General features: G+C 50.3%; 1 protein-coding gene and 1 long non-coding RNA gene across 13 annotated transcripts in view; one reads left to right on the forward strand and one right to left on the reverse strand.

The window, feature by feature from the left end:
* Positions 1 to 770: 770 nt before the first annotated feature.
* PAX2 (paired box 2) overlaps positions 771 to 27,806 on the forward strand; it is a 103,334-nt gene continuing 76,298 nt past the window's right edge. For 4 of the 12 annotated variants that reach the window (XM_048312126.1, XM_048312121.1, XM_048312129.1 and 1 more), the window contains exons 1-3: positions 12,394 to 13,001; positions 16,788 to 16,956; positions 18,252 to 18,449. In XM_048312126.1, the coding sequence (XP_048168083.1) occupies positions 12,959 to 13,001; positions 16,788 to 16,956; positions 18,252 to 18,449 (410 nt within the window). In that variant the 5' untranslated portion in view covers positions 12,394 to 12,958. Of the gene's footprint in view, positions 931 to 12,393; positions 13,002 to 16,599; positions 16,957 to 18,251; positions 18,450 to 27,806 lie in introns of those variants that run through there. The other 8 variants (XM_048312120.1, XM_048312119.1, XM_048312127.1 and 5 more) reach the window with 3 other exon arrangements.
* The window catches only part of LOC125329774, a 157,569-nt gene continuing 150,875 nt past the window's right edge, over positions 21,113 to 27,806 (reverse strand). The window contains exon 3 of the long non-coding RNA XR_007205269.1: positions 21,113 to 23,255. This is a non-coding gene — a long non-coding RNA (uncharacterized LOC125329774). The remainder of the gene's footprint in view (positions 23,256 to 27,806) is intronic.

Genomic DNA, 27,806 nt, shown 5'->3' on the forward strand with positions numbered 1-27,806 from the left:
GGTAAGAGAAAGAAAAGAGACTAGCGGACAGATAAATGGAGGGAGGGATGGATGGATGGATGGATGGATAGACAATCTCTCAGAGGCAAAAAGCTAGGCGCTCACAGAGGCAGACTTCACAGGATTGCCTTCCGTCGCCTCCAAACTAAACAGTGGAATCCCCGTCCCCCGCCACCCCACCTAGAGTCTGCCCGGACCCCCGAGCTGAGAGCTGCCAGCTCCCGGGTGGGCTGCACCACCATCTAGACCAATCTCCCGCCCCGTCCCCGACGCGCTCCCCCCTCAGCCTGAGCCCACCGCCTCCCTTTTCAACTTGGAGGAAGTTCCTCCTCTGTCCCGCGTCCCTCTCTCCTTTGCCAGCCCCTCTCCGAGCACATTTTTATGGTAATAAGACAACAAATTAATCTGCTGTTGCAACAAGACTTCCCTACAGGTAGCCAGCTTGAGGGAGGGGGGCAAGGGGAAGCAGATTCAAAGTCCAGGCATTGTCCCCCCTCCCGCAGGATCCCCGCGGGACCCCCCCAGCCCCTTTCCTCCCTGGCTGCACAGCCCTGGTAGACTGGAGCAGGTGAGTCCCTCTCCACTTTTATAAGCAGCAGCGCTGCATTTGCTTTGATTGTTATTTATTTTCCCCTCCTTTTAGCCTGTCCCGGCTCAGTAGAGCGGCATTTCTTTCTCTGTGGCTGGCTATTTTTTTTTTTTTTTTTTTGGTGGTGGTGGTGGTGCTCTGGTGTGTGTGTGTTGTTATCTAAACCGTTTAGTTTTGGGTGGTTGCGCCTAGATCTCGAAAGTCAGCGGGGGAAAGCAAGACACCCAAGCGGGGAGGAGGAAAGCGAAGAAAAGGCCGCGGCGGATCTACTGGCTTGCAGCCGTCCCGGGGAGACGGGCCATTAGGCAGAGGAGCCATGGCTCAGAGCTCAGGGAGAGCAGGTAAGGCGGGGGGGCGCTGAATATTCAGCAGGGAGGGATGAGACCGTCACCCCCAACTCCCTCCTTTGGCAGGAGGCAGCCTGCCTCTGCTCTCCTCCACACACACCCTCCTCGCCTCGCCAGATCTCCCTCTAACACTTGCTATCTCACCTGATAAATACCCTTTTCCTTACGGGTGCCCGCTCCAGTACCCCTCGAAAGGCCGAGTTCCCACCGTGTTTACCGTGGGAGCTTCGCAAGGACCCGCAGCGGAGCTCCCAGACGCGAGCGAGAGCCGGTCCGAGCCCCGGCCCCTTCCCTCCCGGCCCGGTCCTGCCGCCAGCGGCCCCGGGCGCTCCGCCTCGCCTCCCCCAGGCGCCCCGGGCGGCCGAGCCAGCCCCTGCCACCGGCCTTTGTCGATTTGCCCCAAACGCGGAGGTCCCTCCCGTCTGCAGAAAGTTCAGGGCATTGCTTAAACTCTTCCGCCAACGATTCCCTCCCCACCTCGGGAAACTTTGCTCGCTGTGCTGGCTCTGGATCTGCGTTGTGCCCGCCTCGGGCCCCTCGGGCAGCCCAGCGCCTTGCCCGGGCTCCGCGGGGCCGAAGCGCGGGGCTGCGGCGGGCGGGGGCCGGGACTGCGCCGCCCCCGAGCGGGGGCTGCCTCTGGGACCCCAAACCTGCCCCGCCGACGGACGCGTCTCCGGATCGCCCCCGTCTCCCAGTCAGCAATTTTATGATTTGCAAACAAAGCTTCAAACAAACCCCGCCGGAGAGGTTTTCCTCGGCGCTGCCGCTCGCGGTAAAAGCACAATTACGCGGTTTGGTTCCCTCAAATTAAGTATATAAACAGAGCTTTTAATTTAGGGATTTTTGGAGGTAAAAGGACATAGAGGTTTAAAATACAAACCTCACCGGCTGCCAGCACAGAGCCGTGCTGTTGCCCCGGCTGCCAGTCGTTTGCTGCAGGGGAAGGTTGGAAAAGAAAGGCTGCGGCGGGTGCCGGCAACCGAGGCTAGGAACCGGAGCTAGCAGCGCCGGTTTTCCTTTGTCATTTTTGATGGAGTCGCAGGGTGAAATATCCCCCACCTAGAGAGAGATTCAAGTGCACAAACAGAGAGACACGTATGGGAGACAAATAAAAATATTCGCCATTCAGAAAACAATATCTCTTCTGTCGATAGTTTTCCCGATATAAATGTATGTGCACCACCTCTGTAAATCTCAATATTAAACACGTTGTGTGTGAATATATATATATGCATATACACGTACAAGCTTATGTTTTCATAATCGAACCAATTAAATCTATTATATATGCTGTATACTATATATAAATATGACAAAGATTCACCAAAACGTAAAGGAAAATTACGAAGGCAACGAAAAAGGCCTCCTAAAAGAAAAGGCTACAGAGGCGCTTTTTCGCTATTCTGCACCAAAAATCTTCTAAGCCAAAACTGAAAAAAACCTTCAGAAAGTTTGCAAACCACTCTGTTCCTTTTCCCTTCTGTGTTTTTAAAGGATCTGCCGAAGTCCCTTTGCATCTGAGGTTTAAATAGGGAGATCAATAGAAAACAGTTGTAATGATCTAATTAATTATGGCAAAATTAAAAGCGAGTAGAAAATCAATCTCTGATGGTGTTGAAGATGGAATTAAATTGATAGTCCATCTGTTCACCTCCTAGACCGTATAAATATGCAACCCAAGGACGGAGCTAATGGGATCGAGCTGCCTGGGAGACTCTCTCATTCTCTCTCTCTTCTTTTTACTTCATTCCTTCCCGAAGTTCAGCCCCGCAGCCCCCGTGTTCCCGCTCGCAGCCCTCTGTTCACCCAGCATTTCCCCTCTCGCTGGAGACACGCAAAACGCTGCTTGTGTCGAGCAACTCAAACCGGCAGCAGCAGCCCGCAAATCTGAGGGTACAAAGCCGTGTGGTTGGGGGGGGGGGGGGGGGGGAAGAAAGCTGAGGAGACAGCGTTCAGTAAAAGCGTGCTCCCTATCGTGCTGTTTTTAAATCAAACGGACATGATGATGATGACGATGGCAACGGAGTAGTTTGAGGATGTTCTCCCTCCTTCTGAGCGTCTTTTTTACATTGGTCGTGGGTTCAGGAAAGTCAGCCGGATTTCTACAAAATACATGTGTGTTCTGTCAGGGAGAGGCGACACATTGAATTAGTTTTGTTTGTCCGGTTTTCCTGACTGTGAAGCTCTAAGAGCAGAGACACAACGGGAGGCCCTCAGTGCCGCCCTGTCCCGGCGCTGTCCCCCTTCCCCACACACGCCCTGTGTCCCCGCCGGGCCAGCTTTCCTCAAGTGGGCACTGGGCACTCCTGCGCCGGGCTGTCCTCGGGCTTCCACCCGCCTGCCCACCACGGTGACATTCTGCTGAACGACCAGCGCCACTTGAAAATAAAGGAGAATCGGTGTAATTGCTAAATTAGAGGCATAACTGTATCTGCCCGTTTAAAAAAAACAGTAATAAAGAAATACCCTCTTTCCCCATTTCCCCGGTAATTTGTAGGTGCTGAGCATACGCTAACATCAGGGAGAGCTAGGGCGAGCTGTCAGACTGGAGGAGTTTCCCTCCATCTCGGCTGCTTTTTAATTGTGAAAAATTAAAGCTAGGGGCTGCGGTTCCGTTGGAAAATAACCAATCAAACCGATGATATTATTGCCTGGGTTAGAGCTGCGTGGGGTGGGACGGTGGGGGAGGGTCGTTTAAATAAGTGAAGCCTAAATATAAATCAACTAAGACGGGGGGTCCCGGGCCCGGATCTAACCGCGTGTGCACACCCCCACTATGGGGGCGAAAAAAAATTGACCGTATCTCACCAAGTTGTGTCAATTTAGTTCTGCCAAACCCCGAGAGCCGACGGAGGGAGTCCCGCCGGCTTCGCCTGCCGCCCCCAGCGCCGCGCCGAGGCTGGAGCCGGTCCCGGAGCCCCGCGCAGGGCCGGAGCGGGGGAGAAGGGGAGGGGGGGAGGGCGGGTCGGGTCGGGCTCTGCCTGCGGGGACTTCCCTGCCAAAGTTTGCCTTCCCCTCACACTTCCCCATCCGGCCAAAAAGAGTGCCCCGGGGGGCGAGGGGGGAGGGGGAGCAGCCCGCAGCACCAATCGGATTTATTAATTGATGTATTGAAAAGAAAGATTGATTGACATCTCCTAATGGAAATTACAGCCTCACTTTCCTGCTGCACGCTGCCCTCCCGGCTATCCCTTCATAAAGAAAGCCTTGAGGCAAAAGGTAGATTTTCATTTAAAGTGCCCCGGTCCTCAATTTCACAGATTAGATACATTTTAAACACAGACACACATATTGCAAATTAGAAGCTAATTTAATTATAAATCAAAACTGGGCATAAATCTGCACTCACCACAAAGGATCCATTTAGCAGAATGCAACCACCTCCTCTAACCCTGGAATACTGCCTTGCAGAAATAACACTACATATACATTGCCAAAGTTATGGATTGTGCACAGTTTAAAGACATCCACGGGAGATATTTTTCCCCACGCTGGGGGAGGGTAAAGCCCCGTGTGTCAGAAATCAGCCGTTCACATGGTGACAATTTCTCTTTCTCCTAGAGCAAGGAATTCTCCGACAAATAAAAGTTTGCATAGATGTAGAAGGTTGTAATTCTGAACTTACAGGCTGGGAGGGAGTCAGAAGAGGCAGATTTTTGAAGTCCAGCAGGTCAGGATCAACAACCATGCTCACACACGCACGCACGCACACACACACCCACAGAGCCGGGGCTCGTATTGATTGGTGACGTTTGGTTTGCAAACCTCAGAGAGGAGAGAAAGGAGGAAAGTACCAGGGTCCGAGTGAGGAGAAGGAAAGGCAAGCACCCGGGAACAACGCTTCACGCTCGGAAAACCCCTCTCCCTCTGTCCGTCCTCCATCCCGGATCCGCTCGTCCTCTCTCCTCACTGCGTGCCACTCTCCCGCGCCCGCACAGTTGCTCCCTGACTCCGCATCACTCCCGAGCTGCCCAGATGAGGCAGCCAGGGAAACTGGAAGGATTTGGTGTCGGCTCACAGTTCAGTCCTTCCCCGCCCCCTTCACCTTCCAGCTCCTCTCTATAAGTTAGAATTCTCCATTTCCCCCACCTTTCCTTTAATCTCTCTTTCTCTTCCTCCACTACGCTGAGAGACACCCCCCCGCCCCCCCACTTCTTTCAGCACCTCCGTTTCCCCGCACACTTCATTCCTCTGCCTCTCCCTCTGTGTCTTCCTCCTCAGAGGCAGTAAACTCCGAGGCCATTAACAGCTGATGTTAAAGAGGCATGAGTCTTCCTGCCACTTTTTTTAATTAGGCGCCTAACTTGAGCTTTGGCGGCTCTCAGCCACGGGAAGGGAAGGAGCGAGCCCCTCTTTGCGAATGGCACAGGAGGAGAGAGAGCTAAATTCGCCCGTTTTCCCGGCTTTCCCACAAAGAGGGGAAGGGGGAAGAAAGTTTCCCCACCAACTTACGACCACTTTCTCCTGAAGCCCTGCAGACTCGCGTCTTCCCCCCCGCCGCCGATTCAAGCACTGCTCCGCAAGCAGGACCCCCCGCGCCCGGCCGGGCAAGCCCCAGCCCTCACCTGCGGCTCTCGCACGGGGCGGAGGGGCCGCGCCAGGTCCTTTGTTGGTGCGTTTCCAGCCTTTGTTTAGCGGTGGAAACGAGCCTGCCTTCCCCGACCCAGCTCCCGGCGCATCCCATCGGACCGGAGAGCCGTCCGTGGCGGAGGGAAGCGGGGGGCAGAGGCAGGGCTCACAACAGGGCTTGGGAAGTGCTGCCAGAAACGCAGCAACTTTCTCCGGGGAGGTGGATTCTTGTGTGTATAGAAATTGTTCGGGCTCAGCTTGGCTGGGAAGGAAAAGAATATGGGAAGGAAGGAAGGAAGGCAGGAAGGAAGGAAGGAAGGAAGGAAGGAAGGAATTCGGAAGGAAGGAAGGAAGGAAGGAAGGAAGGAAGGAATTCGGAAGGAAGGAAGGAATTCGGAAGGAAGGAAGGAATTCGGAAGGAAGGAATTCGGAAGGAAGGAATTCGGAAGGAAGGAAGGAAGGAAGGAAGGAAGGAAGGAAGGAAGGAAGGAATTCGGAAGGAAGGAAGGAATTCGGAAGGAAGGAAGGAATAAGGAAGGAATTCGGAAGGAAGGAAGGAAGGAATTCGGAAGGAAGGAAGGAAGGAAGGAAGGAAGGAAGTCAGTCTCGAGGCATATCTATGGCTTTCTAAGGCATGTGTGAAGAAGTCTGCTTCCAACTTCCCCCGCCAGCCCTGCGGAGGGAGTGGAGCGAAGGGGTCGCCCCTCTCCCCGGTGGGTCTCTTTGTGCGATCATTTTTGGAGATGTGAATCCCAGGCAGTCATTACCACACTTTGGCCCCTCTGACTGCTGGAATTACCCTTTCCGGGGACTTTAATGGGCAAGCCATAGGGTTTTTCGCTGATCCGCAGCAGTTTTCGCTGCCTCCCCGTTTTTATGGGTGTATTATAGTTAGGGGTTATATAAATGTTTTTGCGTGTGATAACTGTAAATCCTAACATTTGCAAATCGCCCTGAGGCAAACTAACCTTGGACGGGCAGATAGAGGGAGGATCTCCCACTACTGCTGATTAAAAGGAGACTTTAATAAGCGTCTAATTCACTCATCGGGAGTTTTATGGAGAAATTAGAGGACAAAAAAAAAAAGACATCTCCAGCGTGGGGGGGAGGAGGCAATAGAGGGGGGCTCCCACCCCTCTACCCCAGCGGCAGCCCAGGGCAAAGGCAAGAGACAGCAGGGCCTTGCCAGTGGCACAGTCTCCTATCACGAAAGAGGCAGGGCTCACATCTGGGCCAGTTCGTTTTTGGGTCAGAGGAGCAGCACGAAACCCCCCTGCCCTCAGCCCGCTCCTCCGCTCCGGGGCAAAGAAATGAGCAGGCAGACGACCGGAGGGGCTCTGGGACTGTGAGACAGACAAAAGGAGAGATCGGTGGCAGGAATTTTGTGGCGAGTGGGCGAAGCCGGCCCGCGGAGGCCGCCTCGACGGGAGACAGGTCTGGGGACCCCGCTTGCAGCGGGGGCTCCTCCAGTCCGCACTGGGTGCGAGGTTCGGGGGCAGGGATGGACCGAGACCCCAGCTCGGTGCTGGGAGCCGTGTGCCCCCTCCCTGCCTTCTTGCTTAGGGTGAGAGGGGGCAGGCTGGGGCGGCCTGTGCTGAGGCCGCCCCTGTTCCCATATGTCTGTGGCCCGGGAGGCTTGGAGACTCGCCCCAGCTCCGGCCGCCCCGGTGCGCTAAGAGGCGGCTTTGTTGCAGAAGTGTCTCTTCACATTGTTGGCTCTCCCCCCCCTTCACTCTTTCTTTCTTTCTTTTTTTTTTTCTCCTTTCCTTTTTATTCCTTTTTTTTTTTTTTTCCTCAATGAGGCTGCAAAAGGTCTTCGGCTTGTCTCGTTTTTGTGGCAAACGCTCTCTTGTAAAGAGGAGAGGTTAAAGTGTCGGTGACTGAATAAAGAGCAGCACACGTGGGCTATTACCATTCAGGGCAAACAAATGCAGAGAAGGGAAAAGCCAGCAGCAGGCAGAGAGAGGGGGGAGCGCAGCCCCCCCGGTGCACACACGCACCCGCCCCGCTGGCAGGGCCCGGCCGCCGGCCTCCTCGCGGCCCCGGCATCCCCCAGACATGCAACCCACCCATGGCTCACAAAAGAGCTAGAGAAAGAGAGAGGGGGAGACATGAGGGGGTCTTAGATGGGAAAAAAAGAAAGTAGCTTTAGGGGGAATGTGCTGTGGAGTGTGAAATTGCAGCCCGTGGTGCTCCATATTGTACCAGAAGCTCTCCAAAAACTCATCCTCCAACGTGACCAGAGGTGCTTAGAGGGGGAGAGAGAGGGAGAGGGGAAGAGGGGCTCGGAGACACAGGGGGAGGGGAAGGATGGGGGTCTTTTATTCTTTTCGCGCCCTCTTTCTTATTAACTGTTCGTTTAAAACCTAACTCTATGTTTATTTGTTGAACTCGGCCACCAAGAGCAATCTCGGGTGTCCTGGGCAGAGCGGCTGGGGGAACGGGGAGGAGCAGATGGACGCTGGCTGCCTCCCTTAGCCCTGCTGGGCCCTACCCGGCCCTACGCGGCCCTCGGGAATCCTCTCACACAGCTTCGATCCTGTTTCCATATCCCCATGCTACTGCTCGGCACCTCCGCCCTGCCCCATTGCCCGCTCCCCTCCGGGATGATCAGACCACAGCACCGCTACAGAGAAAGTGTGGATACCCCTTTCATCTGGGCGCTTGTTGGCGAGAGGCGGGGAGAAATCTCAGGCCAGAAATCATCCTGTCCTCAGACAAAGCACCCCAAAAGTCGTCCGGGAATGTTTTATCAAAGCGTCCCCTTCCTTGAAGATCCCTCTGATGCTCACACACATGCCGACTCCTTCTGTTAAATGCTCGCATCTTTGTGGGGCCTTTTTATAATTTTTTCCCTCTTCATCTTTTCACAGACAGGGATTTTGCCACTGACTTTCTCACGAGAGGTTAAATTAGTTGACACAGAAACTATGTATCAGAAAAATACACATAAAAGGTCAGCATAGATTTATTCTGTGAATTCATAAATATGGTGCTGAGAACATTAAGGGTTGAGCTAAACCATCTCCAAACTACCAACATTTAGGCTGTAAGTGTTTGCACACTTGACAAGGGGAAGAAGACAGGCAGGGTGTGGAGCCGAGAACTTAGCAGCATCTCCATGTCGTACAGATGTCGTACCTCCGCAGCATGCCCTCCTGCATCCTATGGCCATAGGTCGCGTTTAGCTGTTTTCCAGCGTAACTGGCTACAGACAACCCACAGAAAACAGGGAACCAACGTGGGTGCAAGTGCTGGCTCTGGAGCCGACTGCGATCACAGGCACAACCTTTTACTCCAGGCCTGAGCTCTCCGAGGGGCTCCCCTCGCTGCCCGACCCCTATTGTTCCTGAGCATAGCGCCCTTCCCAAGTGGGCAGCGGAGCAGGGGGAGCAGCTTCCGAGAGCAGTGTCTGTAGAACCTGGCTGCCAGGGACAAGGCGAGGCGGCAAGTTAGCGAAGCCAAGGCAGCACGGCAGAACTGAAAGGACTTCGGAGGGAACCTGACAGGGCCCTCGAGGTTATGTGTATTGGAACCAAGGGTGGGAAACAGGATCAATGCAGAAGATTTCGACTTGATCAGCTGGACAAAGCCGGCTAATGAAGCAGATCGAAAGATGGCTATCACTACTATCAACTCACCCCAAAAGTTTATTTTTCTTAAAATTTCCGCAGGGAGGCGGCCGCCTCTTCTGAAGTGTAAATGTTTCTAGCTTGAGGGCGGGGGGGGGGAAGGCTGGGTTAAAGAAGAAGGGGGAGATCCTCAGATCCTCTTTGAGAAAAAGAAATAAAAGCAGGAGAGAAAAAAGGAAAAGGAAAGCAAAGAAAGGAAAAAGAAAAGAAAAGAAAAGATTAATCTAAAGTGGGGCAGGGGAATAAGTACCCAGGGCTCGTGAAGTGGAATAGGTGTGAAACTATGGGAGTAGAAAGAGGACCGTGGTCTTGGCCTTGCCCGGTTCCTCGGGACACACAGCAGTGCCCGGGGGCGTGCGGGCAGGCCGGTATTTTTAATTTGGGTAGGCAGAAACTGTTCAGTGGATTTAAACGTTGACAAAGCAATACTTCCAGGAAGTCTGGTGTGGGAAGGGGCACCAGGTGATATTGTGGTATGTGTGGTGGAGGGAAGGGGACAGCTAGCAGACAGTCTTCCCTTCCCTTCCCTTCCCTTCCCTTCCCTTCCCTTCCCTTCCCTTCCCTTCCCTTCCCTTCCCTTCCCTTCCCTTCCCTTCCCTTCCCTTCCCTTCCCTTCCCTTCGGAAGCTGTCTTGTTCTACCAGGCTCAGGGTTCCCCGGTTTTCTCGGGTTACCTCCGTGCCGTGGGATTCAGGCTTCGTGTCGCAGAGTGCTCATTTTGTGTATTTCTCGAGTCTGTTATTCCTGTCTTTCTTCTCAGTGATATGGGAAAACAGTCAGGAAACTAAGGCAAAATACATTATCGGGAGATTCGGGATTCGCCGGCTGCCCCAGCCCACCACCAAGCTGTTATCTCCTCACCGTACAATCGGCAGCTACAAAGGCTCAGAGCATCTCTGAGAGAGGGTCCATGAACTCACCAAGTGTTAGTGCAGGCGCAGGGAGTTCCCTTCCACCGGGCATTGCCGGGGGCTCCCGCCCGCATCTCCCGCTCTGCCTTCGGGCTCGGCTGTGTGCCTAAGCGCGCCCCCAAGGGCGCGGGGCAATGGGGGCTGCCTGGGGCGGAAGGGAGGAAGAGCAGGGGTGGCTTCTGGAAGACGAGAAGTGACCTAGACCGGTCAGTGAGGGAGAGTTGTAACAGGGCCATTTCCAGCCACGGGCAACGCGGGAGGCGCCGAGTGGCGGGAGGGGCTCCCGGCAGCGGCGATAAGCAGGCTCCCGGCCCCGCCGCGAACAGGAGACTCTGCTGCCGGGGGGCTCGACAGCCACCGTTGTCCCACCAACAGATACACGCGGGCCGTGCCGGGCCGTGCCGGGCCGTGCCGGGGATCCCGGCGGGATCGCGGCGGCCCGGGCCCGCCGCCGGCCCTTCCCCGCTCTGCCAAGCGACCGGAGGGCTCCATCTAGAGGCCGCGGTGGGGAGCGCCGCCGCCCGCACCTGAGCCCCGGCCGCCCCCTCCGCCCCCGCGCGGGGCGGCCCCGCCGCGGCCGTGCCCGGAGCCCGAGGCGGGAACGCTGATAAGGGACCCGGCGGGTGGGCGGGAGGCGCTGCGGGCCCCGCGCGGGAGGGCGAGCTGCGGCCGGCGAGTCAGAGCCACGGCGCGTCCACGGTGAGCCGGGCACCCTGGTCCGGCAGCGGGGCAGCCCGCGGAAAGCAGTGGCCGCCCTCAGCTTGGCGTGAGGCGGCAGTTCCCCGGGAGGGACGGAGCAGTGCCTTTGCCTTCGCCAGGCGGGCGGCAGCGATCACCGGTCCTGAGCGGGCAGCGCAGAGCCCCCACTCCCGCGGAAAATTCGCCCTGTGCAGGAGTTGCTGCCAGGAACGGGCAGGGCCGCCTCAGCCGTGCCCTCCGCGCCTGTCCTCAGCGCAGCCCCGCAGTCACCGAGGACTCACTTCTATGTAACCCCGGTGGTGTAACAAAAAAATTTTATTTTCCAAATCATCCTTTTTTTACACACAAGGGAAAGACAGAGGGGAGAGAGAAAGATAAAACATCAGCTGAAGTGCCAAAATGATTTATGAGACAGTGGAAAATATTTCATAAAGATCTCTCAGACATTCTTTACTTAAAGCGGTTAGAAAAAAAAGGGGGGGGGGCTGTTTTGTGACAGATAAGCAGAGGGATGGGGAAGGATGAAGGAGGAAAAGAGAAGGAAGTACATTTCAGTTGATGGTAAACTCTCAAGTCTGAAAGTCAAAATTGAGCTCATAGAAATTTCTGTCTTCCCTTTTTGCCTCTGGTTATTACGCTAAGAAGGTGTTTCTTACTTGCTCTATATTGCTCTGCTAGGTCAAAGCCATGTCTTTTGGCAGTAGACTTATTAGTGAAATAATTTTAAAATCCCACGCTAGCATTAAAAAAAAAGAAAAAGAAAAAGAAAAAAAAAAAAAAGACGCAGCAGAGATGGGGAAAGTGTGAGATTGGATTTGCTGTTATATTCCCCAAATGCGTGTGAGGGAAAACTTTGCAATGACTGAAACGGGCCCTATCTCTCAGTTTAAAGAGGTGCAAGAAGCTCGCTTGCTCCTTCGTTCTCTCTCTGTCTCGTTCTTTCTTTCTTTCTCTCGGTCTGTCTGGCTTCTATTTATTTTTCTTTTTTTTTTTCCCTTCTTTATACATTCCCCTCTTGATCTCTCTCTCCTCTGGCTGTCTCTCTCCTTTTTCTTTTCCTTCTTCTCTCTCCCTCACCTCCTTTCTTTCTTTCTCCCACACTAAGCCGCACACCACGGGAGCCTTGATGTGTATCGAATCCCCCTCCTGTGCCGCTTTACCCCGAGTAAAGTCTCCGGTACAAAAAAGCGGAGCGTGAGAAGGGAGATGAAACTAGCAAGGCGTGTGTGCTTGTGTTAAATAAGGGAGTTAAGGATCCTGAGCCGCAAGTGACAACAAAGCGGGGCTCACGTCCGTTCCCGCGGGCCGGGCAGGGGCGCCGCCGCCCCGCACACGCAGGGCCCGGGGCGCTCCGGAGCGCGCGGCCGGGGCTCCCCCGCCGCCGGGTCCCGCAGGCAACGGCCCCCCCCGCGCCGAGCGCCGCCGGCCCGGCCCTCCTCTCTCTCCTCTCCTCTTCTCTCCTCTCCCCTCTCCTCTCCTCTCCTGGCCGCGCTCGGCTCGGCGCGCTGGCGAATCAGAGAGTGTCGGAATCTATTGCCTTTGTCTGACAAGTCATCCATCTCCGGGGAGGCGGGCGGGGGGCTGAGGGCGCTGCGGCTTTTAGAGAGACACACACCGGGAGCGGAGGCTCCAGTCTCCGGCCCCGGCTTCTCGCAAGCACTTCCCACCTCGGGCGAAAGTCCGCCGGGCGCCGGATCCGCCGCCCGGCCGAGAGGAGGGGTCGCGCCCGCCCGCCGCTCGCCGCTTTCCCGGGGATTGCTACTCTGCTTTGAACTTAAATGAACTAGCCCCGGACCGCGGGAGGAGGAGGAGGGAGAGCCGCGTCCTCCTGCGCCTTCTGCCGCCTGGCCGCCGGCCGCACCTTGCTCCGGCACCCCCTCCCCGCCGCCGGGGATGCTCTGAGCCCTCCCAGCCATGACACCCACCTGCCCCCCGGCGCCGCCAGTCCCTCGCTCCCACGGACTCTGCTGACTCCCCCAAGGCCGGCGCAACCCTCCCGCCCCCCGGAAAGTACTTCGCTGCCCGCTCTGCCGGGCAGGGGGCCCAGCGCATCCTGCCGCTCCCCTCCTCTCCTCTCCTCGTGTGCTTTTTTGTTTTGTTTTGTTTTCCTTTTTTTTTTTTTTTAAATTTTTTTCTCCCCTAAGTCTTGAAGTTGAGTTTTAGAGGCGACACGGCGGCTTCAGCCGATTTCTTCCCATTCCTTTGCCTCCCCATGGATATGCACTGCAAAGCAGACCCCTTCTCAGCAATGCACCGTGAGTACTGGAGCCCGGCTCCTTCCGCTGCTGTCCCTTTCTCATCCCTTCATTCTTCCTTCCCCAACCATCCTTCCTCACCTGATCCTCCTTCAGGTCCACCTTTCCACCCTGGCCGATAAACGGCTTAGAGAGGCGTTCAGAAGGCAGGACGGATACTGCCGGCCAGACCAGCAGAGCGAGGATGCCGGGCAGCCCTGGAGCCGAGGGGAGCAGAGCTCCGTGCCGGCACTGGGGCGGGGGCCAGGACCCCCAGTCCGAGGGCAGGGGACTGTGTGCGGCTGTGCCTGTGCTGCGTGCCCTGTGTGTGCCAAAGAAAGGCCCCTCTGAACCAGCTCTATCCTCCGCAAAAACACTTTCCCCATCGTCCCTCAGACAACAGGAGTTTATTCGGACTCGTGTCAGTCCCCGGGACGGGCCCTTTCTCTGCCCGTGCCCAGCCGGGCCGGGACTCCCCGCAACCCTCCGCGGCTTTAACCCCCCAGATTTCCCCGCGGTCCGATGCTGTTTGCTTTGACTTTGGATTTTAGTGGCAGGAGGGAAGACGCCAGTTTCAAATTAATGGCGGGTTAGTCGGTGGCTGTTCCGTGAGTCGTTTTGGTTTGGCGAAAGGTTGGACTGCGGGAAAAATAGGACAATTGTATGGTTGGGAGACGAAGTGGCTTTGGAGACTCCCAAGAAGCCACGATCCCTCCTGGTTTATTTACCAGATACCCGGTGTGAATTTTAAGTACATTCCTGGCACAGAGGAAAGGGCATTCGTGCTTTATTTTCAATTTTAAAAGGCTTTCTTAAGAGGGGGACGAAGGAAAGCGAAAAGCCCCCTTTACCAGGGACTGTAACCAGGAATCTCCAGTGATTTTAATTTAACCACAGGAGAGAAAATAATTCCGATATTTAAACTGAAGAAGAAAAAATACAAATAGAAAGCCGAGATTGAGAGTATGTTGAGTCAGGAAATGAATAATTAAGAGCAATTTGTAACTTTTGACACCGAAACTTTTGAGGACACGCCCTGCCCGCTGCATAAAACACACATCGAAAAGATAGAAAATGTAAATGCTTGAAGTTTAAAAAATCCCGATTTTGCCTTGAGAAGGAAGGGGCAGAAATATAAACCCATTACTAAATCCCCAAACGCAGATGTAGGTAACTGCCTTTTTGTTTCCTAATAATTGATTTCCAGAATACATTGCTTAAAATGTGAGGTTTAATTTCCGAAGAGCTTTAACAGCAAACAGTCCGTGCATTAGACATTATTTTTAGTTTTCAGCGGTGCGACCTGTTTTCAGATGCGATGTCAGTAATTCTGGCTCCAGTATGATCCAAAATGCCTCGAAAGAGGCATTTCACTGTCGCTGATTTTTTAAAAACTCCAGAGAGATTCCTGACCAATTTTTGGCTTCCGATTAGGGGAAAGAAAAAAAAAAAAAAACAAAAAAACCAAACCCAGAACAAAACAAAAAAACCCCACCAACATTTGATTCGTTGGCTAAAATGTATTTCTGGAGCTACAGACCTGGATATTATTAAGCAATTAAAACAGATGCGGGCGCAGGCTCCTGACACACAGACAGACAGACAGCAACACACGATTGGTACGACAGCGGCACGACTGGGTCTGTGCGGATACAGATGCCGGCACTTACAAGCAGAAAAATACACGTAAATATCTGACGGCTCCGATAGAAAGAATCTTAGAAAACCATGGGGCAGAGCAAAACAAACTCGTGTGAAAAATACCCGGACTGCAATAATTTGAATTATTAATTTTTAATCTTTTTGCATCTGCTGCCTTTTAATACTTTGTAATGCGAGTTATAATAGGTGCTTTGAATTATTTATCATGGAGTTGCCGAAGAAATTGCTATCCTGTAACTTTAGAGGCAACATGTGCAGAAGGGGTTCTGAACAAATGAAGGAAGAACACAACAATATATACCCGCGGGTTTTAGTAGAGGAAGATAAATATCCCCCGTCCCCTCTGAAACCCTAAATATGTTTTTAAAAATACTAACAAAAGAATGCAAAAAATAACCCCGGTTCACCGGGGAACGACGAGAAAGCCAGCCGGCGCCCCGGCCGATGGGGCTGGGAGGGGATGTGTGAAGGTGTTACTGAAGGGGTGGGGGAGATGGAAAAAACTCTATTTGTGCGAAAGGACTCGGATCGATCGCAGGGCAATGAGAGTTTCCACTAAGTTCAGAGCCAATAAGTCAGTGTCAGAAGCAGGAGAGAAAAAAACCCTCAACGAAAATACAAACAGATCATTTTTCAGCAAACTGCAAAACGAACTAAGATCTCTTGGCGAGGAAAATACAGAGGGTTAGGGTTGTATGAAAAGAAAGCTTTAATACAGAGTGCACTCCACAGCTATATCAGCTGGATATTCCGGAGACAGAGACGCTCAGGTAGCAGCGCCAGTGAAGCTGTACCGCCTGCGAGTGGGCATCTCCCCATGCCCGGGCAAAGGCGAGCTGCTCTCGGCTCTAACGTAGACGTTGGATTCACGACCAACTGTCTAGTCGCGTCCCAAAAGGAGATATTTCCCTTTATCCCTGTCACTCCGTTTCTCGTGCCCACGCTTAGCAGGTGCATAGTTATTTTTTTTTTCCCCCAAGTTATTTCTAGAAATGGAGAAAGACAGATCGGGGGGGGGGGGGGGGGGGGGGGGGGAAGAGATCCTAGCAGTCCTATCTGAGAGAGAGCGGGCTTTTGCCTGGAAAGGGGGGAACAGATGAAAACAGATAACTTAAAGTCTCCCTGAATTAGGTTTTTGTGGTGGAACAAAAACCCGGAACCGTACGAGTCTGTTAATTTTTTTTTTCCTGGAAAATTTTTCCTGTAAAGATCGAAAGCTAATGAGAGAGAGGGTCCGCCTGTAAAGGAGCACCAGCCGCGGGTCTCAAAATATTTTCTTTCTCTCTCTCTCACTCCATTTCTTTCCCTTTCTCTTTTTCTCTGTGAGTCTTTTCAACTCGCATCCCAAAATAACGGTATAGGACTGCTTGCATGGGGGACATGCCGCGGGGTGAGGGAGGGCGGAGTTCGCGAGGAACTGTAATTGACAACGTGATAGAAAATCCTGGAAAGAAAATGAGAGAAAAAGCCCAGGAGTAAAGAGAAGGGGGTCTGCGGCAGAGTCTGCCCGGAGCCTCTAAGAGGTCGAGCTCTGGAGTTTGGGAGTGCATTGCTACCCTGCTCTGGGGAGAGGAGCGGGCGCGGGCGCTGTTTCCATCTTCGGCCCATCACAATGGCCCTGAGAATCCACCGCTCCGTCATCCCGGTCGGGACCGCAGGAGGAGAGCGGCTCGGGGAGGGAAAGTGGCGTACGGGAAGGTGGAGGACAGTCTTCCCCCGGTTCGGGAAAATTCACTCTGCCTTCTCTTTCCATCTTTCATCTTTTTTCTTTTTCTCTTCCATCTATCTAGCTTTCTTTCTTTCTTTCTTTCTTTCTTTCTTTCTTTTTTCTTTTTCTTTTTCTTTTTCTTTCTGCTTCCATTTTTTCTTTTCTTTCTCTCTTTATATTTCCTCATCCTTTTCTTTCTTGTTATCTCTCTCATTTTCTTATTCTCCCTCTTTTTTCCTTCTTCTTTCTCGCCTTCCCCCTTTTTATCTTCTCTCGCTTCCCCACGTCCTGTCCCCCACTCTCGACCCCCCGCCATCACCTCCATCCATCTGTAATGACCGGAGATTTTGCAGTACGAGTGGTAAAGAATCCACGACTAACGGTGTGTTTCTGGTGTGCGTGGGTTGTTGTGTTTTTTTTTATTTCTCTTTCCCCAGCAGGGCACGGGGGTGTGAACCAGCTCGGGGGGGTGTTTGTGAACGGCAGGCCCCTACCTGACGTGGTGAGACAAAGGATAGTGGAGCTGGCTCACCAGGGGGTGCGACCCTGTGACATTTCCAGGCAGCTGCGGGTCAGCCACGGTTGTGTCAGCAAGATCCTGGGCAGGTAAGGAAAGAGGCAGCTCCTTCCCCTCCCCTGAGACTGCAACGTTGCATCCCTTCCCCGCTCCAGTATGACCTTCCGCCCTTCCCGCGGCACCGGGCTCTCCCCGCCACGACCCCGAGCGGCCCCAGCACCTTCGCACAGTGGGGACCCGCGGCTGAGCAGGGCCCCCTCCTCCAGCTGGCAAGGACGTGTTTCTCCCCCGCCTCCCCCCTTCTCTCACCGGCAGTGTTTGAAAACTCCTGGGAAGACAAAATAATTTGAGAAGGGTGGGCGGGAGGGCGGGAAAGAGAAGGGATGGGAGAAAGAAAACGAAAGAATGACCAAAAAACCCCAATCCAGCAACAACAAAAAAAAACCTCTCACAACAATCCGTAAGCAGCCTTACCAAATACATGGGTAAATAAACAAACAACGGGGAAAATAAATAAATAAATAAATGCCCGCGGTAACCGGTCATCGCCAAATGCGGTGTGCAATATCCCTAGGGGTTACTCGGGGAGACCCGGAGCCCTGGCCCTGCCGTTTGAATGCGGAGCGGTGTGAGCGGGCGGCAGAGCCCCAGCCGCCGGGTGCGTACGGTATGCGCGCTGCTGTGCCTGGCGAAGGCCAGGACAGAAACGCTGCCGGCAGCAGAGCTAATGGCCAGCGGGGAGTGGGCTGGAGGTGCCCTGTACGAGCACCCGCTTTAGAGGGACGCCAGGCCGGGATAAACCGCTCTCTTGCACCCGCAGCCCGGCCAGCGCCCCGAGTCGGGAGCGGCCGGCTGGGAGATCCCGGCGGGGGAATGCGAGCCCGCCACTGCTCGTTCCCCACGCCCCCTCCCCGGCCGCCCGGCCCGATCCCGCGTTCGGCGGGCTTCACCTCCGAACGACGGGGAAGGTTTCTGTTTTATTTCCCGACCCCATGGCCTAAAAGAAGTGTGTGCACATAAAGCCGGGGAAGGGGGAGGCAGCGCCCCTCACTTCTAGCACACACACACGCACACACACACAAAAAAAAAAAAAAAAAAAAAAGGGAAAAAAAAAAGGGGGAAAAAAAACCCCAAAACGGAGAGCGAGCCCTAGAGAGGCGAAGGGATTGCCTTAGCCCCAGGTCAGGCCGCCTGGTGCCTCGCGGAGCCGCGACATGCACCTCCCGAGCGGCCGCGGCCCGACGCCGCGTACCCGCGGGCCGAAGCCGAGGTGGGGCACGGGGCAGGGGGCCGCGGGACGCTCTGGGGGGCAGTCGGGCTCTGAGTGTTCGAGGACGGCGGAGCCATTCCTGACACGGCAGGTCACTGACCGTCTTTTGTGCAGGTATTACGAGACGGGAAGCATCAAGCCCGGCGTGATCGGAGGCTCCAAACCCAAAGTGGCCACCCCCAAAGTAGTGGATAAAATCGCCGAGTACAAGAGACAAAACCCGACAATGTTCGCCTGGGAGATCCGGGACAGGCTATTGGCCGAGGGCATCTGCGACAACGACACGGTCCCCAGCGTCTCCTCCATAAACAGGTAAGAGCAACCCCGCAGCTCGCGGCCCAGTCGCATCTTTACGGCCCTATAAAACCCCTTCCAACAGCGAGGACGGCCTAATCATTCCTCGGTCAGGGTAGATCCAGCCTTCTCCAGTCCCCTGCCAGCAGCGGAATCCGTGGGCATAGCCCGCCAGTCCCCGGCCCGGTCCAGCGGGCACTCCCCGGCTCCGCCGTGACTTCCGAGCTCAGTTCTGGGCAGTGGGACCGAAAACAGCTGCCCGTTCCGCCAGCGCCCGCAGCGAGCAGCGGGTGCGCGGATCTGTGCCGGGGCTCGCTGCCGCAGGGCCGCAGCGTGTGCCCGCCGCCTGGCCCGGGGGCAGCCGGGGGTCGGGGGAGCGCTGCTGCGAGAGCACCTGAGCTCCCGCCGAGCAGCCCGGCACTGCCACAAGCTTTGGGTGCTGTTCAGGCTGGAGGGGTAATGGGCTGAGGAGCCGGGGTTTCCCGTGTCTCTCGAACACCCCTACCGGGTGTAGATGACCTCCAGCCTTGCCAGGGCATTAGAGCTCTGAGCCGAAAGGCTGCCGTCATTTTCTGCCAAGCCGAGCTCACAGCCGCGAGCCGCTGAGCGCGGGAGGAAGGATTCCCTTGCACCCACTCCCCCGGCTCCCTCCCCGTCGGTAGCCCGAGGGAGCGGCTAAATTTGCCGGGCGGTTCTTTACTCGGCTGGGCAGCGCTGCTCTCCGCGGCCCCTGTGGCCCCGACTCGGTCTGATCCCTGCCCTCGAAGAAGGCTGGGCAGCAGCAGAATCGATTTCGCACTAGCGAACCATCCCCTCCTCGCCCTCCCCCATTTCCTCCCCCGGCTGTTAGGGTGCGAATTTTGTTGTTGGAGGGACTCAGATTTGGTCTCAGGTTTGAGGTGAGAAAAATAACTATATGACAGGCAAAAAACCAGGATCGATGCAGGAGAAAAGGGAATAGATGTAATCGAGTACTGACAGACGTCAGAGCACTCAGACTGTTCACATGTCTGCACGTTCAAACACAGCGTACATAAGACCTTCACACTTCGGCAACACAACACTCTTGTGCACACAGAAAAGTAATTACACTCTTTTAGTGTTATGTATGTACAGATACCCTGACCATACCCACAGAAATACAACCTCTAGAAACAGAGTAACACAGAGATACTTGCAAAAGGTACATACATAGGCATGAAATACCTCACTAACAGAGTAAAAATACGTGAAATTTTGGATGCCATCCCAAGTGTGTGGCTCTTCCCAGTCAAATAAACATACATAGGGTATGTGTAAATAAGCATGCAGGCTTTTGTAGTGTCTACATTGACAAAATGCACAAATCGGTATATTGGCCCTTTTGATATATAACAAATTTAGCCAGATTAAAAAAATAAAACCAAAATCTGGTGTATTTATAGCAAGGGAAGCAAAAAATAAATAGCAAGGAAAACACAGTGGTATTTTTTTGTCCTGCACTTTTCATGGCAGATTTATCAAAATATGTCTAATAACTCAGACTGTGTATTTCTAAATCTGGCATCCTATATAAATGGGTTTTAATATTTTGCAAATGATATGGAATTATCCCAAATCATCTTGAAAACAGCAGGTAGAATTAGCTAGTGGAATGTACCTTGGCTAAGAAAGATTCCCTCAGACACACTGTCTCTGTAATATACTGCTAGGCTACCCTAGGAAATTATCCCTGTGTGTGCCATCTGTATTAAAATGGTTATTAAGTTATGAACAGGGTAACATAATACTGATCGGCTAATTATACACCCTCCTAAAAAACCTCCAGGTCTCTGTTACTCTCTCAGTCAGGTATTGAAATAATAACAGTTTGACATTCAGACACCTTACAAAGGCAGCTCCGGAAGGACAGACAGCTATTCCTGTAAGGAATTGAGCTGGTGGTATGGAAGTCCAGAGAAACTGGACACAGGCTCTTTGGAGGAATAGCATGTGTGGACCCAAAATATATTTATACTTCAGCTAGCTTAAGGGATCTCAGCATCCAAAAGTCACTGAAGTCTCAGTCTTATGCTTGCTGGACTCAATGCCTCATGCCTGGGTTGTGATGTCACGGCAGAAAGCAGAGCACCAGATTTGGCTCCCACCATGCTACCAGTCTGCGGCGTGACTTTGGGAGTTTTGTGCCTCAGTTTCCCTACACTGGAAATGAAAACTGATTTTTCTCAGAAGGACGTGGAAACAGATGTCAGTTAGATTGTACTTATAAAATACTTTGAAGACAAGTGTTTTGTAGCTACTAAGTATTATTATACTAAAGAGGCTCAGCTGTGACCCACCACTGCAATGGCATTTGAGTGTGTAGTCCCCAAGGCTCAAGAGCATTTTAGCTTCATAAGATTTAGTCTTTCCCCATTCCTTCATGAAATTCAGACCCAACTTCCCACTGTTCATCTTTGTATGAGGCTCCCTGAAACTCCCATCTGTGAGGAAATAAGCCCATAACACAGGTTGCAGAATTTGCAAGTCTGTCCTAGACAAGAACAGGACAGCGAACTGGGAAAAAATTGCCATGAAATAGGAAATATTGAGTATATTAGGGCCCAATCCCAGTGCTGTGGAGAGTAGCGGGAACTTCATCACTCCAGCGACTTTCATGACTCCAGCTCACAGAACTCACAAAACACAAAGAAGGGACTAAGTTCACAGTTTAAATATATATTTTCCTCTCCCTCATTGTAAAAATTCACATACAGAATTGGATCAGTTCTTTGTAACAGCAAATTCCTTACCTGGAGTACATTGTCATGTCTCTGATCACCAATCACAAATTGGAGTTAATCTAATACGCAGTCTCTGAGCAGCTTCAGAGAGATGACAGTTTTAAAACCTAGCCATCAATAAATATCTCTCTTCTTACTTCTGCAAAATGTGGAGTTTTCAAAGCAAAATCTGGTTTGGCCCAGTCTGTCTAACTGTCTAGAACAGTTAGAGTTACATCCAGGAGTATTTTAACATATTAAGGCAATTAGCAAGGCATTTACAGAAATATAAGTTAACTATATCCCTAGATAGACTATGAATACTGTGCTTCAAAATGGTCATGTCCTTGTACATAGAAAAAAATTACTTTTGGTTATTATAAGATTTTCTGACAAAGTATTAATTACATTTTATTTTCTTTCTGAGAATTAGTTTAACATTAGTAAAGACTTTTGGGTGAGAGACTACAAAACAACACAGTTTCAATTCAATTTTAAAAGTCTCCCTTAAACAATTTAATTTTTTTTTTTAATACATTAATTCTGTGTGCCTACATTGCACTGATCTGTCACTGTTGCACTGAGAATAGCAGGACGCATTTGGGACGACATGTTATTCAGTTCTGAGTTTTATCAGAAACTTGTTCATACCAAACTCATGCAGATAAAGAGTAGATAAAAGCTCTAGTGAAAAACATGACTTAACTACCCTGTCAAGATTCAGAAGAAAGTACTAAAGTCTTCTGCTATGCAGTAGATTTCTTTTAATTACGGGAAAAAGTCTAGAGAGTATACGAGTTAATAAGCAAAGTGCACCAGAAATGACAGGATGGAGATCAGTTATCTCTACACCAAGAGCTTTCCTGTTCCCACTTCATACATTAAGTATTCTGCAGCATAAACCAATGGTGTATGTGTAGGTATACACACGTACATATATACAATCGTGTACATATACATGCATATGTGTAAACTCACACACATATACACAGTGCACGTAATTGAGGAGCAGGCAAATGACAGAAGATCTTAATTCTTCGGTAAGCAATTAATGCTTTAAATCGCTTGAGCACCTTGCTTCTTGAGCACTCTGCCAGCCCAAACTTTTCCATCTATCTATAAACCAGTTATCTTTGGTCACTTCAGGTTAGAGTATTTCAACTGAATTTAGACACTGCTAAATTTAGATGCTCCTTGTGGCAGTCTCCTAAAAATGAACTTGGAGGCAGGTATTAGTGAGAACTTTTCCTTTGTTTAGCAGAACATATAGTTTGCCTAAGAACATAGGTTTCATGAGATGATAATCATCCCAGAAAAATCTTTTGAATTTGACAGTGTACTTTAGTAGGAACAGGATGGAGCACATCATGGACATACATTCACGGTAATGCAAGTTATGCAATGGACATTGTAATTTAAGCACTATTTCCTGCTTCTCTTAAATTAATGAATTATCTTAGATTAATGAATGAGGTCCAGAAAGGCAAAGCAAAACAACCTCCTCCTTGATTTGTCCCTCTATCCCAGTTCTTGGATGGCCAGGTTCAGTACTAGGGACTCCAGTTAGTCCTTACCCAAGGCGTGCCAAAGGTAAAGCATTTCAGAGTTCAGTCAGCTTTCTGAATACACTTTGGACCCTGAGTTCCTGAGAGCAGACCTAACTAATGCCCCATGGCAGAAAATAGAATTTAGTGGATATATTATCTCAGTCAAACTACTGGATGCTTTTTCAATCTTCTCATTAATTTCTAGTGTTAAGCACATGGTTTAGGGAGGTGTTTCCATTTTCACGATATAGCAATTCGCTAATGATGCCTAGTTGAAGTCTCCAACAATGATGTGCTTTTAAAAATACATATGGAAAGACGCATACATTGACTTGGGTTATAAAGACCAGTGAAATATACTTGTACACTGAAATATTATTGAGCATATGGCCAATTTCAGTGGCTTCAGGCTGGCCTGTAGTTTAGAGCAAAGAATGGCGTATTCGAAGATCAGACTTCTCTTACTAGTTCTGACATTAATTTTCTGATTGATCTTAGGCAGGTCACACGGACTCCTTAGGAGGCTGTTTCGCCATCTGTAAAACGAAAATAACAGCTTTTAGTTACCTTTGTAAAACTCAGTATGATCTTTCACTAAAAGTGTCTGTAGAGCTCAACACATGATGAGAAAAAGTTCAAAACTGGAGCTAGGTTGTTTTACATCAGCTGAGGCTTTAGCTCATGCAGCTGAGGTATGTGCAACATTTCAAGACAAACAATTGTCTGGCAAAAACCAGGCACATTAGGGCAGGGGCTGTGTTATATGCGGAAGAAATCAGTATTACGCAAACAGGGCTTTCTGACTCACCCTCACTAGCCGGCAGCACTTGAGAATTCCCCAAAGGACATCCCAGCCAAAGTCACTGGTGAATCGCTTCTTGTTTTTCTCCCTGAACAAATCTGAAATTCTTGGAAGACAGGTAATGAGTCTAGGGAGAAGCTGGAAGAGTACAGAGTATCTCTAATGGCAGCTTGTTCATAGAGATCAAAAGCAGCGGCAACTGCATTGTCTGCAGTGAACTCAGAGTGAATTGGCTGAGCTTCAACCCTGCAAGCATGCATGTGTGTCACACAAACCTATCACCACTGCTAGTATTTAGTAGCCACAAGTCAGTTTCCTCAACATAGAGACCAAATATTCGACTTGTCATGTAGACTGGATTTGCCTCTGTCTGACATTGTTTTGGTGCAAGGGAGGGGTGAAGAAAACTTGTCTGACAGTACTAAATGGAGATTACCAGGACTTGTAACCTGGCACTTCCTAGTACGCACAGATTCTACTCAGGATTCTAGGAGGAATCCTCTCTCCCAGCTGATGCTGAGTCTAAGGTTCCTATGCAATTTCCTGCACCAGGGCATGCTCTGAAGGTAGAAGACTTCTACTGCCAGTTGCTTTCAGCTGAGCAAAGAATCTAATCGGGTCACACAGGGCTTCATTACAGGGAATATACTCCTTTAAATTCAGACTCTTTTCCATCAGACACAAACCTGGTATTATCTTCTTTTTATCATTGCAAATAAAGGACAGGCTCATAAAGCAGAGGTTACAGACAATGTTACTACAGCTGAAAGAGTAAATGAATACTCACAGCATTTCTCTTTGTCTTATTCATCATATCTGGCCATTGGAAGGTTGTATGGGGGGAAGTACAATAAGCTAGCTGCATTTTTTCTAATTTTCATATTGCAGAGATATTAGCTCAACAGAGGCAGTCAGCAAGTAGAATTGGTTGTGCCTGGGAAGTTTTGAACTCCCTGTTCTGTGAACCTCGAAGTTCAGAACTGTATCGGCCCCTTTATCACCTAAAAATCCCAGCCCTTCCTGTTTTTATAGATGTACAAAAAGCTTGATTTTTGCTGGAAGTTGAATATTTTCAGGATTTTGCAATCACTGAATTATTGTTGCATTCTGCCATAGAGGTAGCTGCACTTCTGCGCTGGGTGAGTGAGTCTTATGAAGCTAAACCTCATTTACCAGAATCACTATTATGTGAAAAAAACTAATTTGACTTTGGGAGAAAAGAGGAGAAAATGTAAGTGGCTTGGCCAAGAAATGACGAAGGGGTGAGAACAATATAGTGATCTGAAGGGCACAGTCCTTCCAACAGGAAAGGAATTATTCACATTTAAACAAAGCACTATAGCCAGGAATGAAGGGAGGGAAATAAGAAAGGAAGCATTTAAATGGTAGCAGAAGGTATCCCCTGATAGGGAGGTCCATTAAACTGTGGGATTGCATCCCATAGGAATTCCTGATTTCTTGGAATATATATAACTAGGTGGCATTAATAACAAGCAAATATACAATAAGAAATAATCTTGTGTTGGCTAAAGAGATAGATAATGGTCTAGCAGGCCAGCTGGACCTTTTACGATATGATGACACGGTGCGTACAAAACAAAGTCGTGTTTTCAGACACATATCAAATGTCAAAAAACTCCCATGTCTAACCCTAAAGCCAAAAGATTTTTGTATTACTTGAATAACAGTATATGACTTCAAAACAGTTGAACAAGGCTGAGCTTCACTTAGATTCCAGTGTCCTTAATTAAGGCATGGTGAAATTCAAATGGAATTTAGGCTCTCCACTTAAAATCAGCAAAATATTTACAGATCCCACTTTTGGTGTTGGTCTCTATAAATGGAAAGCTAGAGACTTCTAAAAGCATTTGCCATTGGTCTGACATCCACATATCTCACTGGGGACTTAGGAAATCCCATCTGTGTGTAGGTGACTCTAACAATGATTACTACTCATGAAAGCATCAGAAAGGTTTGAGTTCTTCTCCCAAATGATTATTTTTAAAACTGAGACTAACAGGAATGAGGATTTTTTCCACTGTAATCCAAATTAATCTGTTGGAGCCTATAGCTGCATTGCCATACTTATCAGTCCCAACTGTTTAAAAACGCCAAGGCAGAGCCTGAACTGTGTAATTGGCATAAGAATCATGAGCACTTGTAATACAATGTAGGTTTGTTTTTACTTGTTTTCGCCTTTCTACTCTAAATTTTAAAGGGGATTTGGATATCTGACTCCTATTAAACAACTTTAAAAACATCTTAACAATGCAGTCCTTTGAGTCTTCTGAGAGCTGACAGATCCCTTTTCAAGCCCCCACAAGCACTGGCAACATACTTTGCTAAATTCTCATGCTACCACTTGACTAGAGGAGCTGAAAAACCCACAAAAATCACCATTAGGCTTGTGATGAAATACTAGACACTATGATACTCAGCACTAGCCTCCAACGTTCTCTAGTGCCAGTAACTGAGGGGTGATTTAGCAGCACTTACATGGCTATCTACCCAGCTGAAAATCACAAATCTAATCACTTGGTTTCCAAACTCCTCAGGGCTCACTTAGAAATATTCATTTCCAATCAATTTGCACCTGCTAATATTTCTCAATGCTCACATGTGATCACAGAGTCAGAAGCAATGCCAGTACTTACTATTTCTATTGCAATAGCATAAAGAGGCTCTGTGCATAGGTCGCAAACCATTGTCCAAAACAGGCACAGCATAAATAGGAATTTCTTTCAAGAGGTGCTTTTAGAAAATCAGTATATACACATCTTGGTTTACACCAGCCCCTTAGCTTCTCCTACGCTCATAATTCAGGCAGTCCTCAAGGTTTCAGGGGTCCTGAAACAAACATCTTTGTCTGTCATAGGAAATGAGATATGTGGGAAGGGCTCACTCATCAAGTCCAAGTCTAGGTAAAAAACAGAGCAAAACTGGAGAGTCCTTCTCTCTGGGCTCATATTTGACAAGACGGAGGCTGAACACCAGCTAGGCTGAAAGAGACTCCCCCCTCTTCCATGATAAGTAGGCATATAAATAAATAAATAAATGGCATCCTAACTGCACTGAGAACTCAATAAAACAATCACATCAAATATGAGGAGGTATAAATCTCATGTCTGCACAGGTAACCCACTCAATTGCTCTTATTATGGCTCAGCCTGACTCCATTTATTACCATCCGTGGCCTGGGTGAAGGATGCTTGCATGGAGGGTGGTCTCCTGGTGAAATCCTATCCCTGGAGCAGTGACAATCAGCCCATACAGAGGTGGATTTTGGTGGGGAGACCAAAGGCAGATCCATCTGTCTGCATGAAAACCAATCAATAACCCTGTAACTAGACCCCTTGTCACCAGGAAATGGACAACACAATAGTTCAATCCTGGAGCCATAGGAGAGGAATAACTGTGGTTGGGGTATGAAGAATGACAGGATGTATGCATGAAATGTTTGAGACATATGGAAAGAATATGTCTGTCCATATAGATATTGAGAAGGAGTGATGGTATAGGAGTGTAGAGGGTACATTAATATATAGTAGGCAAATTTGAAAGGTTGATGTGTTCAGAGGTGGGCATGGGGAAAAAAAAGCTGAACTATACCACATTTTTTTGTATAGGACTTTATTTATACAGGGACTTTGAGTGCAAGGCAGATAGGTACCTTTGGGGAAATGTGCCTGCTGGTTGGGTACTACATATTGGTATATGGTAGAGAACACGTGTCTCTGAGCGGGCACATAGACGATGACACAAAACGCTGGTACGCAAAAGGAAGCACATGCAGGAGTTGGATGCAGTCAGGGAAGGATATTCCTTTGTCCTTTGTCTGGCTTGGGATTTATGCGTGTACTAGTTTTGACAGAGAGGAGGGAGAGTGATGTGCCAAAAGCCTGAGCTAGCAGAGTGTGAGTCCACAGATACACTTCCCAGAAAACGCTATATATGAAACATTTAACCAAACCTCACTGTTAATTCAGGAAGGGAGATTCTGATGGCTTGTCTCTGTCTCTATGAGAAACAGAAATAGGACATTTCTTGCTTTTGTCATCCCCTAGCTCTGCAGTTCCCGTAGCATTTCTAAAACCTGCACAGCGTATTGCTCCCCAGGCTTCCAGCAACTCCCCCAACACATGCACACATGCATACATACACAGGTATGATGGAGTTTGCCTCTAATAATTGTTCTCTCCTGGGGACAAATTTACTATTCCTATGTTAAGTTCCATTTTTGACAGATTCTCCTCCTTCCAAGGTAAGAATCCTTCCCTCTTTTTAT

This window comes from Corvus hawaiiensis, chromosome 8 (assembly GCF_020740725.1).
Source record: "Corvus hawaiiensis isolate bCorHaw1 chromosome 8, bCorHaw1.pri.cur, whole genome shotgun sequence".
Taxonomy (NCBI): Eukaryota; Metazoa; Chordata; class Aves; order Passeriformes; family Corvidae; genus Corvus; species Corvus hawaiiensis.